The 15,372-nt window shown below is 45.7% G+C and overlaps 1 protein-coding gene across 1 annotated transcript in view; it reads right to left on the bottom strand.

The window, feature by feature from the left end:
* Positions 1-814: 814 nt before the first annotated feature.
* Positions 815-15,372, bottom strand: part of LOC307186416 (uncharacterized protein) — a gene marked incomplete at both ends in the record, with an annotated part of 29,985 nt that continues 15,427 nt past the window's right edge. Inside the window, 2 exons of the mRNA XM_079921461.1 lie at positions 815-971; positions 8,195-8,305. Coding sequence (XP_079777587.1) covers positions 815-971; positions 8,195-8,305 — 268 coding nt within the window. The remainder of the gene's footprint in view (positions 972-8,194; positions 8,306-15,372) is intronic.

Consider the following 15,372-nt stretch of genomic DNA (forward strand, 5'->3'; position numbering starts at 1 on the left):
AGAGGCCACAACAGTGAGAGGCCCGCATACCACACACACACACACACACACACACACACAAAAAAAAAACAACTGCAGACTGGACTCTTACAACCATCAGTCTAAATTCAAATGCTTCCAAAGAACAAAGAAAATGAAACAGTTGACCTCCTGGTGAACAGAAGCCCCATCACTTCTTATACTACTGAAAAATCACAAATGGAATCTACTTTTAGCATATAAACAACGTTTATAGAGATGAAAAAGTAATTATGCTTATACTAAAAAATAATATCCTTATGTTTATTTATTTTCATAACACTGGCAAAAGAGTTTGGCCATGATTCCTTAGTAGCCATCTAGTTTTTATGGTACGTACATCTCACATGAGACATAAAATACACAGACGATACATGTATTCACTGGGAAGACACAGCTTCATTCTTATCTTCTCTCATTTGAGTCTAAAGAAAATTTCAAGTGTAGTTCTGTGCATACCAAAAGAGACTGGAAAATTCTGATAAATATCCTGTTAGTTTTCTTCTCAAACCTCTTTGTATGAAGCTAAGTTTTCTTTTTTTTCTTTTAGTAGTTCTGGAGTTATCATCAGAGGTCTAATTTAACTCTGCTAACGTTTTTATATTAATATGAAACTGTGGTAGCCAGCTTCTAGGATGGACCCTATGATCCTTGCCTCCTGCCGTCCACACCCTTGTGTAGTCCCCTCCTACCCTGGGCCAACCTATGTGATCAATAGAATACTGTGAACACGGCGGTACGTGGCTTCCAAGGCTAGATCATAAAATATATTGCTGCTCTGCTTTGCTCTCTTGGATCACTGGCTCTGAGGGAAGCCAGCCGCCATGTTGTGAGGACACTCGAGCAGCCCTGTGTAGAGGACCATGTGCAGAGGAGCTGAGGCTGTTCCACCTTGCAGCCGAGTGAGGGAGCCGCCATGGAAGCACACCCTGTAGCTCCGGTCGAGGCCCAGCCTAAGAGGGACCTTCAGCCAGAAATGCCTCACAAGCCACTCTTGAAATCTTGGGCCACAGAAATCATGAGAGATAATAAACAACCGTTGCTGTTTTAAGCCATTACATATGAGGTGGCTTGTTAGCACTGGGAATGAAAAAATGTTGCCTGCCAACAAAGGAGGCCGCAGCTGTCAAGCCACTACAGCAGCCCCTACTGTGAGCCCTGAGAGAATTCAGGAAGGAGACAAACGTGCTGCCCACCACCGAGCCCTCAGCCACTGTAGCTCCCCCCAGTGGCGCACTCCGAGGGGACTCAGGAGGGGAAAGCACAGGATACGGGTCCTAGATAGCTGAGGTGCATATCTAAGGAATGATTTCAATGAGCACAGACTCTTGCATCTTCCCATACATAGAAAAGTGCTCAGTGCTTTAACTTGAGATATCTGGTTTTCTTTAATTAACAGTAATCTTTTGATGTTCGAACTGACTGGTTTTTGTTGCAAAAACCCCTGTATATCCTGGTTCCTCCCTCACCTCTTCGGACCAGTCCCTCAGAGCTATCCGAGAAGCTGCCTCCCAGGCTTGAAGTCCTGAGAAAGACTGCCAAATAAAACATAATTCTCAACTTTGAGCTTGTGCTTTTTTTTTTTTTCAATCGACAGCAGCAATACATAAGTAATAGAGACTTTTATTTTTTCATTTCATTTCATTTCGTTTCATTTCATTTTAATTTATTGCCCCGCCAGGCGGCATGTGGAATCTTAGTTCCCCAACCAGGGATCTAACCCGTGCCCCATGCGTTGGGAGAACAGAGTCTTAACCGCTAGACCACCAGGGAAGTCCCCAAGGTTTTATTTAAAAAATCAGTTCTATGGTGGCAAAACGAAACTAATCATGCATGATACCCATTTCTGTGGTTTATAATTGCTGTACTTCTTGCACTTTTATTCTTTGCTTGTCTCAGTGCCTGGATACATTTCCGGATATTGAAAACTAAGTACAATTACAAAAATATGTTTCAGTCCAAGATCCGAATCTGGAAATTATAAACATCTGTAGTCTTAGTAGACGATTGGTTTATTAGGAAAGGATGTAACTCAGGAACAGCCAGAGTGTAAGGGGTGGAGGGGCAGAAAGCTGGCGGTGGGAAGCTGCGGGTGGGACACGTGGGTTCCTGTGGACTTACTGCTGAGTGAGGTAGGAAGCCACTAAGGCTGCAGGGCAGAAAAGAGATGCTGTAAATTTAAAAACTGAAAATTAAGTGTCAGTGAGGATGTGGGGACTCAGAGACTCCTGGGCACGGCGGCGGGTGTGTAACCAAGTTCACTCAGTCTGGAGGCGAGTGCCTCAGAACACTGAGGGGTTACGTGTGCAGGTGCCCCATCACATATCGAGTTCATTTTGTACAGCGGCACAGAGAAATATCTATGAGAAGGTACATCCTGGCAGCAAAGTGAATTAGAGTTTTCCAGGGAAGCAGAACCAGTAAGACATATGTGTGTGTCTACTGTAAGGAATTGGCTCACGTGATTGTGGAGGCTGACAAGTCTCAAGGTCTGCACTGAGCAAGCTGGCGACCCAGGAGAGCTGATGAGGAAGGTCTAGCCTAAGACCCGGGAGACAAGGTGGTGGAGCAGAAGGGCAGGAGCGCACCCCACGAAAACATCAAAATCACAACTAGGGGCTTCCCTGGTGGCGCAGTGGTTGAGAGTCCACCTGCAGATGCAGGGGACACGGGTTCGTGCCTCGGTCCAGGAAGATCCCACGTGCCGCGGAGCAGCTGGGCCCGTGAGCCATGGCCGCTGAGCCTGCGCGTCCGGAGCCTGTGCTCCGCAACGGGAAAGGCTGCAACAGTGAGAGGCCCGCGTACCGCAAAAAAAAAAAAAAAAAAAAAAATCACAACAAACTGCTGAACAACCACGGACCAAAAAATCACTGGAAGCTACCAGAAAAGATATCCTGTATCCAAAGACAAAGAAGAAGCCAGAGTGAGACGGTAGGAGGGGCACAATCACGATAAAATCAAATCCCATACCCGCCAGGTGGGTGACCCACAAACTGGAAAATGATTATACGGCAGAGGTTCTCCCACAGCAGTGAAAGTCCTTATCCCCATGTCAGCTTTCCCAGCCTGGGGCCTGGCCTCGGGAGGAGGAGCCCCCAGAGCGTGTGGCTTTGAAGGCCAGCCGGGCTTGACTGCAGGAATTCTGCGGGACTGGGGGAAACAGAGACTCCACTCTTGGAGGGTGCACACAAGGTCTCGTGTGCACCAGGACCCAGGGGAAAAAGCAGTGGCCTCATCAGAGCCTGGGCCAGACCTACCTGCTGGTATTAAGGGTCTCCTGTGGAGGCAGAGGGTGGCTGTGGCTCAGCATGGGGACAAAAGCCTAAGACCCAGGAGAGCCGCTGTCGTATGTTGCAGGTGAGGGCAGGAGAAGACCGACGTCCCAGCTCAAGCACTCAGGGGGAAGTTTCCCCTCATTCAGCCATTTTGTTCTATTCAGGTCTTCAACTGACTGGATGATGCCCACCCACACTAGGGAGGGCAATCTCCTTTACTCAGTTTAGCAATTCAAATGTTAATCTCATCCAAAACACCCCACAGACAAACCCAGAATTATGTTTGACTAAATGTCTGGGCACCTTCGGGCCCAGTCGGGTTGACACATAAAATTAACCCTCTGGGCTTCCCTGGTGGCACAATGGTTAAGAATCCACCTGCCAATGCAGGGGACACGGGTTCGAGCCCTGGTTCAGGAAGATCCCACATGCCGCGGAGCAACTAAGCCCGTGCGCCACAACTACTGAGCCTGCACTCTAGAGCCCACGAGCCACAACTACTGAGCCCATGTGCCACAACTACTGAAGCCTGTGTGCCTAGAGCCCATACTCCGCAACAAGAGAAGCCACCGCAATGAGAAGCCCAACACCGCAACGAAGAGTAGCCCCTGCTCGCCAGAACTAGAGAAAGCCCACGCGCAGCAACACAGACCCAACGCAGCCAAAAATAAATAAATAAATATATATATATATATATATATATTTTAAAATAAATTAAGTACTGGCAGTACTTAAAATAAATTAAGTACTCACACAAAGTACTGGCAGTAACCTTGGTGCCCAACCCAAGGGGATTTATAATTAAAGTGTAGTAGAGGAACGTTTAAAGTATAGTGCTCACCAGTTAAAAGTAATAAACCTGTTTCATATTGCAACATGGATAAAACAGAAAATTATGAGTTAACAAGGTAAAAGCAAAACAAAAATACAGCTGTCCCTTTGTACCTGCAGGAGATTGGTTTCAGGACCCTCAGCAGATACTAGAATCCAAGGATGCTCAAATCCCTCATACAAAATGGCGTCGTATTTGCATATAACCTACCCACACCCTCCCGTATACTTTACATCATCTTTAGATTACTTATAATACTTAATACAATGTAAACACTGTGTAAATAGTTGTAAGTACAATGTAAATGCTAGTTGCTGCCACACAGCAAATTCAAGTTTTGATTTTTGGAACTTTTTGGAATTTTCTTTTTATTTGGAGTATTTTTGGTCCATGGTTATTTGCATCCACAAATGCAGAACCTGAGGCTATACAGGTCTGACTGTAATCCTATTTTTATTTGCAACCCTAGAATGAGACCCAAAAATCCTGCTCCCCCAAACCATGAACTGATTATGATATTCAACCAAAAGACAAAGTTCCTCCCCAAGAAGAATGTGTCTGTCACCACTGGAGGTAACTTACTTACTCTGAAAAATGATCATTGAAGGGAAATAACTGAATAATTATCTTGCCTTCACTTTAGGAACTATATTTCAGGGTGACCAAATAGGCCTGAATGATGAGAAAGGGCTCTGTTTTACAGAAGGATACTGTAACCAAAAGCAGGGTCCAGCTGTTCGCTGCTCAAAAGCCAATAAAGAGGCAAAGTTGGTGGAAAGGAAAGTTTGCTTAATTTTGGATGTCAGCAATGGGGGTGGGGCGGACTCCTGTCCAAAGGTCGACTCCCCCTACAAATGACAATCATGGGCCAAGGGCTTTCATAGACGGAGGGAGAGGGCTACGTGCAGAAACAGCACAGTCAGCTCTGATGGTCATCTTGAAATTGGTCATCGGTGGTCTGACCAGCGTCATCTTGATTGTTTTAAGTACAGTTAATCTTCAGTTCCAGGGTCAGTGTGTTCCCATTTCCTTGAGGCCAATTCTTGGAATTGTGGCAGCTTACGGCATGGCTACAGTCTGGTCATCATTGTAGTTAACTTCTCCCACCTGGTAGGAGTTTCAGTATCTATAAGACAGCTCACAAGATATGGCTCAGAATATCATCTATAGCCCTTGAGAAGGAACTAATGGTCCTTGACTATGCTTAATGACTAAACTATTATTATTTAGTCTTGTTGGACTGTTTTCCTTTGTTTCTGCATTTTCTCACTTCTCTGATCAGACTTATTCTTTAGCTAAAGTTTTTTCACAGACAAAAGGCAGGCTGAGGACATGGGGTGGGGCAAGGACCATAGGGTCCTGTTCTGTTTCAATACCAGCTAATTAATATGGAAAAATCATAGTATAAAATCACCATTTTGCAAACTCTGATAAAATAATTGATTCAGGCAACATTAATCAATAGATGAGAAAACCTTTGGGTGAAAGACCGATGGGGGACAGAGTGTCAAGTGTCATGCCAGAGGATACTTGCTGGTTGAAAGAGGGAAACAAAATTCTTCCATGAGGGATCAGGCTCTCATCACCAGAACTCACCAAATCTTAGCATCGTTAGCAATGGGGCAACCGGATTATTTTGAGTAACCTGGTGTGTTGAAATACAAAGCACAAGACACTGCACTGAAGTATTCTTACTTCAATATTTAATATTTTTGTTAATATTTTGTTTAATATTTTTGTTAAGTCTGAGCAGGATTTTAGGTCTAAATTCCAGGTCACAGGAAGTACAGGAGACAGGTTAAATGACCCCATGAGGGAGCAACCAACCAAATCTAAAATGTGGGACATTTTGCAGGAAAACTGATTTGGCTTGCTCAATAAGACACCGGCATTTAACGCAGGAAAAGCAGGGAATTGTCCTACATTAACTCAAACAAACCAGCTGTAATAAAGTGGTTTTTAAAGGACAACTGGGAAAATTTGAATATGTGCTGTGCACAAAATGTTATTAGGGAATTAATTTTCTGATGTGTGACAAAGGAATTATGGTTCTGAAAGGTGCTGTCCTCTCTCTCTTTTTTTTTTTTTGCGGTACGAGGGCCTCTCACTGTTGTGGCCCCTCCCGTTGCGGAGCACAGGCTCCGGACGTGCAGGCTCAGCGGCCATGGCTCACGGGCCCAGCCGCTCCGCGGCATGTGGGATCTTCCCGGACTGGGGCACGAACCCGTGTCTCCTGCATCGGCAGGTGGACTCTCAACCACTGCGCCACCAGGGAAGCCCCACAGATTCTTTTTTACTCAAGGTGTTATGACATCTATAGTCATTTTGGTGAACTTTGATTGTTTGTGTTTTGCATGTAACCATATATCTGGATATCACTCTGTATCAGTTCATTGTTGGTTTTTATAGCAATGTGCTACTTCCTTGTGTGGACATGCTATAATTTATTCAAACAATTTCTTACATATGGACATTTAGGTTGTTTTGAATATTCTGCATTACAAATTATGCTGTAATAAATAACCATCACAGTTTTTTTTGTATTGCTAGAGGTAATTGAGGGTAGTACCCAGAAGTGCTATTTCTAGGTCAAAGGGTAAATACTCTGTAATTTTCTTAGCTATTGCTCAATTCCCCTCAGCAGAGGTTGGACCATTTTGTGGTGCCCACTTCCAGCCTCGCCACAGAGTGGTTTGTCAAGATATTGAGTTTCTGCTCTTCTGATGAATGACAGGTGCATCGTCACTTAGGTGTGTCTCATCGTGTGCAGAGAGGTTGCATCCTTCCACCACTTCCAGTAAGTGGCTCCTAAGACCTTATTTTAGAGAAATGGCTTCCATTCGGGCTCCAGGTGCTTATTCTTTGGCCCCAGCCCCTCTCTCCTCCCTGTCTAGACAGATGAGGTCTGTCAGACTGTAGGAATGGGATCGTCACTAATATCACCATCGTCGTCAAACGTGCCCAAACGTGAGAGGGCACTCAGTCCACCGGCACAAAGGGGGCACATTTCCGTGCAGCTGGACAACTCGCACAGCCCTCCCTCTCACTCCTGTCTCAGCCTCCACAGCAACCTCCCCCAGAGGGTACTGAGAACCCTCCCTGCTGAGTGCTGAGGCAAAGGGGCCCGGAGAGACGAAGCAGCTCACCCAGCCAGTGAGAGGAGAGTCCAGTCCAGAGACCATGAGCATAGAGTCCTAGTCAGTGCCTGCAAAGTCAGGGAACTGTCCCCAAGATTACTCTCACTTCTGACACCAGAGGCCAGCTCAGGGTCCCCACAACCACCGCCAAGTTCAGTGACTCCCTAGAAGGACCCTCAGAACTTGCTGAAAGCTGTTATACTCACAGTTACGCTTTATTATAGCAAAAAGATACAGACGAAAACCGGCCAAGAGAAGAGATAAATAGGGCGCAGTCGGGAGAGGTTCCTACTCCGCGTCCGGGTAAACAAATGTAACTGATCAGGACACTATGGGGCCTGCCGGGGACAGACCCCTCCCCCCACGTCCTCTGCTTTAGCTCCTCTCTGAAGCGCCTAGATAACAGTATCAGATGCACATTTCCTGAGCTGTTTTACAGATGCTAAAAGCACCACCAAATGGAGAAAGCGAACTATATGATGACCATGAGCACATAGCCCCTGGACCTACTGGAGCCTAATGACTGATAATGTTACCACCACTCACCATCAACCAATCAGAGAACAGTGCATGAGCTGATCACTCACCCTGGGACTCCCCTCCCTCACTTTGCCTTTAAAAACACCTCCCTGAGTGCAAGTGTTTTGAGCATTAGCCGCACTGGACTCTTCGTCTGGTGCCTTACAATAAACGCTGCACTTTTCTTCACCACAATCTGGTGTCAGTAGATTGGCTTTACCGCCAGCCCGTGGGCAAGTGGACCTACATTTGGTTCCACAACACAAAGGCACTCTTATCAGGCAGGAGAGCCTAAGGGCTTAGAGATCACCTCTGGGGAGCTGAGGGCAAAGAGCAGATCTCTCTTTGGGCAAGGGTAAATCTTTATTACACAATGCCCTTTCCTTGTGATACATTCATACAAGGGAGGGTACCTGCTCATGACCTTGGAGGAAGAGTCCAGCCTCTGCGCCCACGTAACTGGCATGAAGAAGAATCCCACTTGGCTAAACAGCAGGACTGGGAAACGGACAGCAACAGCCAGTCTGCAAGAAAAGTACAGTAGACTGGTTATTGAGAATTCACAACCAGTGTTTTTCTCCACTCATCAAAAATGGAAGAAAAACGTCAGTTTGACCCCACTGGGCTGTTGCGTCAGGCCCAGCTGGCCTCAATATCATTTCTGACTTCATTGCATCCAGAACCCATAGGTGGTGCCAATTTTCAGCTTGGGCAACACATAATTTTAAAAAGAAAAAAAAAAGGGGGGAATCTGAAAGATTAGCAAACCTCTTTCTTCCATCGAATTACATTTCCCAGTTGAGGTAATGTTACAATGAAGATTGCCTTGCAATTTGTACAAAAGGGGTAAGTTCACAGCTTTATTCACTGTGGGACTGTTGTTGACACTTGCAAAAATCTTCCACCTCCAAATCAGACAAAGGTCAATTGAGAGGAGGCCGCCAAGCCTTACTATTTAGGGATGGGGGAGGGGAGAGGAAAGGGAGCAGGGGATTGGGGGTGGCGTGGCGAGGGGGGCTGGGAGGGAGGAGAAAAAACTTTTTGGTTCACCTCACAGGCTTTCTCCACACACTGGGCTATCCTGAAGGAGGAGGACAGAGTTTTGTTTTCTCTCGAGGTCCTCCAGCCCACCCAGTGTCCTTCTCAGGATTTCCATGCTCCTCCAGCCTTCCTTGGATAGGATGCCAGGGCCACAGACAGATGTTTTCTTTCTTTTTTCCTTTTTTTTTTTTTTTTTTTGGGTTATGCCTTGTGGCTTACAGGATCTCAGCTCCCTGATCAGGGACTGAACCCAGGCCACGGCAGTGAAAGCCCGGAATTCTAACCACTAGGCCATCAGGGAACTCCCTCAATTACATGCTTGGTCTGGGGCTTCAGCTGACACTCCCAGACGGGGGTCTGTTACAGTCTTCCAAATCTGGAGGTCTGTGGATTCATCCCAGACACCTGATCTGTTCAACCATCAGTTTCATGGCTGACTCTTTCTCTGTGTCTTCAGTGTGTATATGACTCAGTCAAAATATGACTTCCCATCACATGGGCCATTCTGGTCGCCCTGAAAGGGATTTCCCAGCATCTTGGGCTTCCACAACTCCAGTTAGATACTTTCCTTCTTTCTCCAGTTTTAAGCATCTGGGAATCTCAGCCAGGCCTAAAATCAGAGGTCCTCATCTATCACCTCAATTAATGAACAATAAATATTATATACCCGGCTGGTTTCTATGTAGAATGTTTCTAGCACCAATTCCATTCCATTGTGCGAGGGGAGGGTGTTGGTGGCAGTAGGGAGGGTGGTTCCCAACACTATCCAACAAGTCTCCAGACACCAGCTCAGTGTCCCACAATTCAACTCTATTCTGACACTGCCCACTCAGAGATGGCATCGTATCCCACAGGTTAAGGGCTCAGTCTCACACGCCTACCCCCTTCCCCAGCTTCGGAAGCCAGGCATAAGGCCAGCTGATCACCTGTGCTTCTGACCAACCAGCTACAGTATCGATTGGAGGTTCCAACAAGACCCCTCCTTGAGTTTGATTAATTTACTAGAGTAGCTCACAGAACTCAGAGAAACATTTAATTCACTAGATTACTGGTGTATTATAAAAGGATATGAACAGCCAGATGGAAGAGATTCGTAAGGCAAGGTATGGGGAAGGGGCATGGAGTCTCCATGCCCTCTCCAGGCATACCATTCTCCCCCCATCTCCAAGTGTTCACCAGCTCAGAAGCTCTCCAAACCCTATCTTTTGGGGGTTTTCTGGAAGCTTCATTTCATAGGCATCATTGATTAAGTCATTGGCCATTGGTGGCTGACTCGACCTCCAGCCCCTCTCCCCTCCCTGGGGGTGAAGGGGTGGGACCAAAAGGTTCAGCCTCTAATCACGTGGTCAGTTCTTCTGGCAACCAACTCCCACCCTTAGGGGGATCCAAAAGTCATCTCATTAACATAAAAAAGAACATTCATCCTTCTAGTTACTTAGGAAATTGCAAGGATTTTAGGAGCTCTGTGTCAGAAATGGACGAGGACCAGGCTCCGGACGCGCAGGCTCAGAGGCCATGGCTCACGGGCCCAGCCGCTCCGCAGCATATGGGATCCTCCCGGACCGGGGCACGAACCCATGTCCCCTGCATCGGCAGGCAGACTCTCAACCACTGCGCCACCAGGGAAGCCCCAAATATCCTTTCTTTAGGAAAATGCAGAATTGGGGATCATAAGTATCCCACATTTTGTTTTGACATCAATTGATTTAATCATCAAATACCTACTGAGGGTTTACCCTGTGCCCAGCGCTATGCTGGCACTGGAGGCTTAATGATGAGCAGGGTAGGCGAGGTCAAAGTTGAAGAAAGGCACCGCTGTGAGATGGCTTTCAGTTATTTTTCATTCTGAAGGGAAAAACTCTCTGAGACCTGAAAACTCTACCTCTGTCTTGTCAAAAAATAAACTGAGGTGTATTAAATGTTTTAAGAGTTTGAGCAAAAGTTAATTTGATTCGGGCAGCATCCAATCTAGGAAGTGGAAAGGAGCTCTGAGGAGCTGTACAAAATGAAAGACTTTTATAGGTAGAAGGGAGCAGAAACAAGGACGTTATACTAGGCAAAAATGCCAGGTGGTTAGAGCAGGTTACTTTCCTTTCGAGTTTGTCAGGCAGATTACCTAACTAGTGCTAGGAGTCAGGCGATTCTAGGAATCAGGTGATTCCTGATTGACCAGTTAAAGATTCCATTTCTAGGAGAGCAGAAACTGTAATTAAGTTGTCTTGGTTTGGTGACATGGGGCTTAACATAAGCGACTCCATTTGGGGCCTGTTGTCTTGTTTTTAACCGTCTCAACCAGAGGTGAATCTTACATCTTATAAAATTTATCTTAGTAGTATTTTTAATAGTTAAGCATTTTAAAAATATATAATAAAATATTTTTGAAAAAAGATTACCCAGTACCCTAGCATGGTAAATTCAAATGGCCCAGAAGGGATCACAGGTAAGTCAACCGCTCCTTCCCCCAGAACTGGTAGGAGAAGTTTAGGCTTCAGGCCTGCAGGGGGACCTCCTAGCCAGCTCTCCTTTCTCCTCAGGCCTATTCTAGATCCTTGGACCCGAGGGCTCTGGCATGCTGGGCAGAGGGGGGGTGGCGGCAGGGGTGAGACAAGTCCCCAGTCCCCAAGAAAGGCCTTGGGTTCACATATCCAACCAGCTGTTTGGGGTAGGGATGGAAGTTACTCATTCTCAAATGCTTATGGATGCCAGACACTGATCCAGACATTTAGCTGGGATACATCACCTTCTTGCAGGTGAAGAGCTGGTAAGGGGTGGCTGGATGAGTGCCTGGTGTGAGAACCAGGGCAAAAAACCTTCCCCCACCCCACTATTCTTAACTGCATACTAAACAGCTTCCTGTTGGCAGGGGGGCAGTGCAAGTCTTTTCTTCCTTAGTCACCTACAATGCAAGGGATTTGCAGCCACCACTGATGCCTCTGCATGAACAAAGGATCCCTGAAGGATGTTATACTCTACTTTTCTTCAACAAAAACTGACCTTGCAACACAGGAATCCCAGTGAACTACCGATTTTTCATCTTTAAGCAGTGCTGTACGCTGCCAGTTCTAGACAAGGAGCCATTTCTGATTTCTAGAAGACTTCTTGCAGCCAGTGGGTTGGAGACGAGGCCTGGCTGTAAAGGACTGAGAGTAGAATTCAGTTACAGGGCCTGCTGTCCTGGGGTTGCCTCTTGTGTTGGAAATTTCCTGCTGTGAAATGATGTTAAAAACAACCGCTCTTCACTCTTCACTGTTCCTTCCTTCCCTCCTTCCATTTATTTTTAATTGCGGTAAAATATATACAACATGAATTTTACATTTTTAAATTTAAATTTTTAAATTGTGGTAAAATACACATAACATAAAATTTACCATCTCAGCCATTTTTAAGTGTACAGTTCAGTGGCATCAGGTACATTCACATTATTGTGTATCCACCACCACCATCCATCTCCAGAACTCTTGCCATCTCACAAAACTGAGACTGTGTACCCATTAAACAACTTCCCATTCCCTCCTTCTTCCAGTCCCTGGCAACTACTACTCTACTTTCTGTGTCTATGAGTTTGACTATCTAGATACTTCACATAAGTGAAATCAAGCCGTATTTGTCCTTTTGTGTCTCACTCAAAAGCATAGCGTAGGGCTTCCCTGGTGGCGCAGTGGTTGAGAGTCCGCCTGCCGATGCAGGGGACACGGGTTCGTGCCCCGGTCCGGGAAGATCCCACATGCCGTGGAGCGGCTGGGCCCGTGAGCCATGGCCGCTGAGCCTGCACGTCCGGAGCCTGTGCTCGGCAACGGTAGAGGCCACAACAGTGAGAGGCCCACGTACAGCAAAAAAAAAAAAAAAAAAAAAAGGATAGCATAATGTCCTCAAGGTTCACCTGTTGTAGCCTGTGTCAGAATTTCTTTCCTTTTTAGGCTGAATAATATTCTGTTGTATTGATAGACCACATTTTGTTTATCTATTGATCTGTCCATGGACATCTGGGTTGTGCCCACATCTTGCCTCTTGTGAATTATGCTACTATGAACCTGGGTGTACAGATACCTGATCATGTCCTGTTTTCAGTTCTTTTGGATGTGTACCCAGAAGTGGAGTTACCCTCCTCACTTTTCTTAATTACAAACTAAATGACTCTGTGCTGGGAAGAGAAACTCAGGATGAACGTGCAGTCTGTTGGATGTTTACCACCAGTTTGATAACCCAGCCGAAGGCTTCTCATTTAAAAAAAAGAGAAAAAGGGATTTCACCTTCTCACAGTTTTGTATAAACTCCCACCCACTGACACACTTTCAAACATACCTCATTTCTGATATAACTGTCCTCCCTCTCTCCCTCTCTCTTGCCAGAAATTACAACCACCACGGATACCATACTCTTATGAGGTACTTTGCCTACTCACGTCAGAGCTGTATCATAGAAAATTAGCCCTGAAAAGGAAATACTCCTTCAATGTAGGTATGGACTTTCACACAATCTCTTGTCTTAGATTTACGTAAAAGATCAAGCTCCATTTAAGAGAAAGAACAAAGAAAAGATGGTGACCAAAAATGCCTGAAGTGGATTAAACAAAAAATAGATCAGCTGCTCAAGAGGGAACAGGAAACAACTAGCAATTCACAGACTTAGAAAGTCAATAAACACAAGGAAGTGTGCTCATTTGCATGAATAATCAAATAAATGGCAATTTAAAATGAGATCTTATTTTTACCTCTCAGACTGGCAGATAAAGAGACCGGTATTACGGAAGTTTGATGAGGCTGTACGGAAACAAACACTGAGGGTGGGGATGGAAATAACTGCAACCTTTTTGAAACACAATTTGGCCACAAAAACCCCTATGGCTCAGCATTTACGCTTTTAGGAATCTGTATTTCAGAGGCATTTCACAAATCCATAAGAATACCCGTACAAGTCCATAAGAAAACATGCAGCCTCTGTTCTAATAGCAAATAACTGAAAACTTCCACGTGTCCATCCAAAGATAAGTTCGAGTCCTAACAATTAGCACCTGTGAATGTGACCTTATTTGGAAATAGGATCTTTCTAGATATAATTAGTTAAGATGAGGTCATACTGGATTAGGGTGGACCCTAAACCAATGTCTGGTGTCCTTATAAGAAGAGGAGAGGACACACACACATACACACAGGGAAGAAGGCCATGTGCCCATGGAGGCAGAGATTGGAGTGATATAGCCACAAGCCAAGGAATGCCTGGAGCTTCCAGAAGCTGGAGGCCACAAGCCAAGGAATGCCTGGAGCTTCCAGAAGCTGGAGGAGGCAAGGAAGACATCTTCCTTAGAGCCTCTGGAGGGATCAGAACTCTGTTGACACCCTGATTTTGGACATCTGTCCTCCAGAACTGTGGGAGAATACATTTCTGTTATTTTAACCTATCCAGTTAGTTATAATTTGTTATGGCAGCCCTAGGAAAGCAATACAGTAGGGGATGGCTCAGTAATGATACATACACGTGACTAGGGATGGGTGTGAGACCCTCAACCTATTCCTTATTATGCTTTGGATTTTTTTTTTTTTTTGCAGAACGTGGGCCTCTCACTGTTGTGGCCTCTCCCGTTGTGGAGCACAGGCTCCGGACGCGCAGGCTCAGCGGCCATGGCTCACGGGCCCAGCCGCTCCGCGGCACGTGGGATCTTCCCGGACCGGGGCACGAACCCGTGTCCCCTGCATCGGCAGGCGGACTCTCAACCACTGCGCCACCAGGGAAGCCCTGTGCTTTGGATTTTGAACTATGTGAATATAGTTCCTTTCATAAAAATAAAATTTAAACAATTAATAAAATATCATTCTACTTCTTTCCCTATAACCTAGTTGTTTGGGCTTTATTTATTGCACTTTAAAGTTACAGTAATGGAGGACAATTATATTGAGTTTTTTCATAACATTTTGAATTGGAAAGATCTAAGAGATTGCCTAGTGTGGTAGGCAGAATAACGGCTCCCAAAGATGTCCACATCCTAATCTCCAGAACCTGTGAACATATTAGGTTATATGGCAAAGAGGAATTAAGTTCACAGATGGAATTTAGGTTGCTAATCATCTGACCTTAAAATAAAGAGGTGGGACTTCCCTGGTGGCGCAGTGGTTGAGAATGTGCCTGCCAATGCAGGGGACACGGGTTCAAGCCCTGGTCCGGGAAGATCCCACATGCCGCGGAGCAACTTACCCCGTGCGCCACAACTACAGAGCCTGCGCTCTAGAGCCCGCGAGCCACAACTACTGAGCCCATGAGCCACAACTACGCAAGCCACAACTACTGAGCCTGTGAGCCACAACTACTGAAGACCGCACGCCTAGAGCCTTTGCTCTGCAACAAGAGAAGCCATTGCAATGAGAAGCCTGTGCACCGCAACAAAGAGTAGCCCCTGCTCGCCACAACTAGAGAAAGACTGCGCGCAGCAATGAAGACCCAACACAGACAAAAATAAATAAATAAACAAATAAATTTATTTATTTATTTTAAAAAATAAAATAAAAAAATAAAGAGATAATTCTGGCTGAGGTGGGTCAATGTAATCACAAGGATC

This window comes from Stenella coeruleoalba, assembly GCF_951394435.1.
Source record: "Stenella coeruleoalba genome assembly, chromosome: 5".
Classification (NCBI taxonomy): Eukaryota; Metazoa; Chordata; class Mammalia; order Artiodactyla; family Delphinidae; genus Stenella; species Stenella coeruleoalba.